The 5,429-nt window shown below is 41.6% G+C and overlaps 1 protein-coding gene across 2 annotated transcripts; it reads right to left on the minus strand.

Moving 5' to 3' along the window:
• Positions 1–230: 230 nt before the first annotated feature.
• On the minus strand, positions 231–4,712 carry SLN (sarcolipin). 2 transcript variants are annotated; one of them, XM_070070167.1, is made up of 2 exons: positions 4,639–4,712; positions 231–856 (listed from the first exon to the last, which is right to left on the minus strand). In XM_070070167.1, the coding sequence occupies exon 2, from the start codon at positions 779–781 to the stop codon at positions 686–688; it is 96 nt and encodes a 31-aa protein (XP_069926268.1). In that variant the 5' UTR covers positions 782–856; positions 4,639–4,712; the 3' UTR covers positions 231–685.
• Positions 4,713–5,429: the final 717 nt, after the last annotated feature.

A 5,429-nucleotide genomic window follows, 5' to 3' on the forward strand; every position in this document is an offset into this window, starting at 1 on the left:
GAATTGATTTATTCTCCTGCTGCCCTTGAGACCAGTTCAGGAGGAAAGTCTAGGGAGCACTGAACCATCGGACTTATTTGAAATGTGACACTCTTAGTTGACTGGGCTTCAAATCCTCTGCAGTTGGCTTATCTCAAATGCTAGAAATACTGAGGCATTTGTCACTTCAATCCCAGCCAAGGGTCAGACACTGTGCCACACACGGAAGCTAAAATAAATTCTAAAAGTAGTTTTTGTGGTTGACTTAACTTTATTCACATGATAGCTATAAGGGCTGACAAAGACTTCCTGTAACATTTCTTCTGCTGGGTTGAACTAGAGTTTGGTTGTAGACAGTGTGGATTGAAGGGCTGTGAGGTGAGACAGATCAGGGGCTTGTTACAATTCTATATCATTACGAATCCAGTTTAATTTTAACCTGTGGCATGTCTAACACATTTGCAGTAAGAGTTGGGGAATAAATCTGACACTCACTGGCAAACACTTGGCAGCCCTTGAGAGCCGCATCTTAAAAGAACACACAATCAACCCTAGCAGTAGGGCATGTCAGACATTGCAAGTGCAGATCAGAGGTGCCCGCGGGTGCCAAGAATGGCATCCCATGACAATGACAGCAGCGGGACTGCAGGGCATACAGCAGGCAGCTCCAGAGTCTCAGTCAATCCCAAGAGGGTGTCATGGCCTCTCAGTACTGGTAGGACCTCACAAGGAGCCAAATAAGGATCACTGTAATAAGGACAACAGTGAAGTTGAGACACAGCTCCCGGGTGGATCGCTCCATTCTCAGCGTGGCTCAGTGAGAACTTGTGGCAGGCTTCCGAGGGCACAGCAAAGGCCTCTGGCTCGTCCTCACCTCCTGACAAGGACAAAGAAGACACGGGAGATGAGTGAGCATCCTGTGAGACAACTCTAGTTCTTTCCTCAAAGGAAAAAAAACATGCTGTGGAAAAGGAGACTGTTTGGGGGCTGGATTGTGTCCCTCTAAAATGCCATATGTTGTGGCTGGTGCTGTGGCACAGAGGTTAAACCACCATTATTTGCAGCCCCAGCATCCCTTATGCACACTGGTTTGAATCCCACTCCTGATTTAGCTCCCTGCTAATGCTCCTGGGAAAGCTGTGGAAGATGGCCCAAGTGCCTGGGCCCATGCACCCACATGGGAGACCTGTAAGAAGTGCCTGGCTTCTGGCTTTGGCCCGACCCAGCCCTGGCCATTGCAGCCATCTAGGGAGTGAATTAGCAGATGGAAGACCTCTCTCTCTCTCTCTCTCTCTCTCTCTCTCTCCCTCCCTACACTCTGTAATTCTGATTTATAACTAAATAATTTTTTTTAAAATTGATTAATTAAAATGTCATGCTGAAGTCCTAAAGCCCAATACTTCTGAGTGTGACTTCATTTAGAAATAAGGCTTTTCAAGAGATAATTAAACTGAGGTCACTAAGATGGGTCCTACTCCAATGACAGCTGTCCTTGTAACAAGTGGGGATTAGGACACAGACACATAGAGAGAGAAGGCCATAGGTCCATTCACAAGCCAAAGAGAGGCCTCGGAAGAAACCCAACATGCCAGCACCTCAATCACAAATCATATTTGGACCAGAGCTGCAAGTCCTAACTGAGTCTCTCTCCACTCAGCCAGTGTGCCCTGAAGATTTTGGGCTTGCCAGCCCCCACAACCTTTAAATACACACACACACACACACACACACACACACTCACTCCAAAGAACTCTGACAAATAAACAGAGCCTGGCTTTTCTGCTGAATGTCATGAAAACTAATTCGTTCATTGTATGGATGCTTTGGATAACATACAAAATAGTACATTTTTCTCTCTCAGATTAATGTGTGTGTGTATGTGTGTCCTCTTTGCTAACTTAAAGGATCACCATACAAGGCACCAAAACAGAAAAATGTTCCGGTCCAGTGTTGTTCCTGCTTTGACTTCCCATATAGGCATGGGAGATCATAATATTTCTAGTTTCAGGCTGCTTTAAGTCTTCATCCAACCTTGGTGAAAAGCAGTTTCAACAGCTGCGTGGCTTCTGACAAGCCCTGCACAGGGCACAGAGCCTACTAGGGTCAATCAAAAGTCCCTCACACAACAGATACTCAGTCCAGAGAGCAAGTGTTAACCTCATGGGTACTCCTATTTCAAAAAGGGATTGCGCCAGCTATTTTTAGTCCAGTCCAGGATGTGCCTAGATTGTAAACACTTCAAAGAGCAGGGATGGTATCCTCTTAGGGTGTACAGATTGTACATGCAGGGAATCATACTTTGAGAATGCATGCACTACAGTCAATCTATTACTTTAGTGATGAGATATAACTGGCATTTTGCTATGTGGTCTAAATGAAAGACTTGGATATGTTAGGTACTTTAGATTCTTAGATATCTATACTTTAGATATTTACAACAAAAGTCTACTGTGGAGTGAAAAGTTTTAAAGAAGAAAGGTGTTTGTTAAGGGTGGGAGCTCCAGGAACTGAAAGGGTTGCTAGCAAGTTATTAGCTTATGATAAATTATTAATTATAACTACTATATTTATTACTTATGAATGGCCAAATTATTAATTGCATAAATAACATATGAATAGTCATTGTTCATATTGCATACTTGTTGGTAGAGCAGATTAAGTCAGATGATAGCAACCTCTAGGTTATTGAATCTTGGTTCAAAATATGGTGAATGAGACTGGTTAATGTTTCATTTCCCTCTTAATTCTTATCCATCGTTTGGCCCTCAGCATGAAGGAAGTACTACATTGCTAATGAAAATCTTTACAGACATTTGCTTGGAGGAGAAAATGAACAGAAGAAAATTAACGCATAAAGGAGGAGAGCAAGTGCAAGAAGGCAACAGGAGGGCAGTGAGTCCAGTCAAGGAGCAAAGGCAAAGGAATGAGAAACAAAGACAGACTCTCCCTTAGGATTTTCTAAATGAAATCAAACCCTGGTCCAAATACCCACTTTCTTGGGTAACTTCTCCAGATATACAGTAAATATCCTGTATTTAATGATCAAAACAACCCAATTCAGGGGGAGGAAAATAATTGCTCCACCAAATCTGCTGTTTAAATTAAGCTCTTAAGTAAAGGGAGTCTTGGATGATGGCCTAACAGGAAATAAGAAAAATGCTTTTGTTATCTTCACAAAAACTCACATAAGTATTATTGTGATTTTTATCTCCCCCAAGATTACAGCTGGAAAAAAATAACTTTTAGAGAATGGTTAAGTTGTTTGTGTGGTGGCACATTAAAGGCAGCAAATTAGAGGCAGGCCTAGGAATGGCTGACTGGAACTAGTTACTAGGATTGTGGTCACTCCAAAGGAGTGATTACAAGAAAGAGTTATCACTGGCGAAGAACTAGTCTGAATAAACAAAATTAGTGTGAATTTTCAACCACTTTGGGAAACTATTTGACATTTTTGAAGCTTAAAAATGCTCATCTCCTAGTATCTAACAATTTTACTTCCACCCCAGATGCTTAAGTGCATACGCACCAGGACACATATACAAGGGTATTCACAGAAACATTTTCACAATAATCCCAAATTGGAAATAATAGTAGAACTTGGCATATTGATACATTTTAATACTAGAGTAGAAAGAAAATACATGGATTTCAGTTATAGCTACACAAAACAAAAATGTGTGGATCTCAGAAATATAATTGTTGGGTGTAAGATAGTTTGCAAGAGAACAAAATGACTCCATCTATTTAACATAAAAAACATGGAACTTTATCGCAATATTAAGGTTAGTAAAATTTTAAATAAAAACCAGGACAAGATGATCTCAACATCTTGGGACAGCAGGGGAGGTAATCAGGCACAGATTTCTGGGATGCTAACAAGGAACTGCTTCCTGCCCTGGGTGACAGCTATACAATTGATACCCTAAAATTATGTCTTAAACTGTGTATGTTTTATGTGTTCTTCATATTGCTTTATAGTCATCTCTGAATTGACAGGCTATCTATTATTATTCTTTCTTTCCTCTGCTTTACCTCCTACTATTTTTTGCACTTTGATGGTGAACTTAAGTATTTATTATTTCGTGTATTCTTTAAATGACTAGAACACAGTTAAGATGACAATTTCTAAAGAATCCATTTCTTTCAATATGTGTGCTCACAATTAACTGTAGACTTTACTCACACACACATTTATGCCTTTTAGGAATATCCAAATTTAGGCAAAAATCCAGATCAATCAAGTTCTATTGGCTTCAACTTAAACCTTTCCTGAAGTCAAGTTCATGCCATATGATCCAAAGAGATTGCCATATGGATGAACTGAAAACCAAAAATCTATGAATAAATTGGACAGGAAGTTTGACTTTGGAATCAATGGAGTCTTTGAGAAAATTAAAGACTTTCTTCTGTGCTATAAAGAAAGTTTTGTAACTATCGGAAGGGGAAACATGCATGAAGAAAATAGGAATGACTTTACATCTTAAGGTAGGTATTGCCTATTTTATTAAGATATGTAAACATTCTGCCTTTCTCATTTAAAACTTGCACACACACACACACACACACACACACACATGCACCCTATGCTAAGCCTAAAAACCTTGCTGTTACCTGAAGAAGGTCAAGGACACACGTTGGCTGCTGTAGGTTTCTCCTTACTTTCTCCAACTCTGGCTCCAACTCCGGCTCATCTCCCAGGCTGTGTGGACTCCTGGGCTCTGGGCAGGGCCTAAAGTAGTCCAAGGGAGGTGACACTGTGATGTCACTGATGAAACAGCTGAAAGGAATAACCCTGAAGGTTTGAGGCTATTTGTGTTCAGGGGGACTTGGAAATATGTTGACTAAGACTGTTTCTTCGGTTGCCAATTTATTTAAACATCAAAGGGCACTAAAACTTCTATTTCCAGTTCCCTTTTGGTGCACTTGATGTGGATTTTAAATTGATCCTTTGCATTTTCATGAATACATCTAACTTATCTTTAAAAACATCACAAACCATTAGTGATAAAATAATTTTTTTTTTGACAGGCAGAGTGGACAGTGAGAGAGAGAGAGACAGAGAGAAAGGTCTTCCTTTGCCATTGGTTCACCCTCCAATGGCCGCCACGGCCGGCGCACCGCGCTGATCCGATGGCAGGAGCCAGGTACTTATCCTGGTCTCCCATGGGGTGCAGGGCCCAAGGACTTGGGCCATCCTTCACTGCACTCCCGGGCCACAGCAGAGAGCTGGACTGGAAGAGGGGCAACCGGGCCAGAATCCGGCGTCCCGACCGGGACTAGAACCCGGTGTGCCGGCGCCGCAAGGCAGAGGATTAGCCTAATGAGCTGCGGCGCCAGCCAGATAAAATAATTTTTAAAAATCAGTGCAGCATCTGGCCACTCCCACTACTGAGCAGGCCTAGGTGTAAAGATGTGACTTTGTGTTACCACCTATATCTTTAGCTGTTTGC

Source organism: Oryctolagus cuniculus, chromosome 1, assembly GCF_964237555.1.
Source record: "Oryctolagus cuniculus chromosome 1, mOryCun1.1, whole genome shotgun sequence".
NCBI lineage: Eukaryota > Metazoa > Chordata > Mammalia > Lagomorpha > Leporidae > Oryctolagus > Oryctolagus cuniculus.

Bases quoted from the DNA above. Each gene is read 5' to 3' on its own strand.
- SLN (XM_070070167.1), bottom strand. From the start codon at position 781: ATGGAGCGATCCACCCGGGAGCTGTGTCTCAACTTCACTGTTGTCCTT.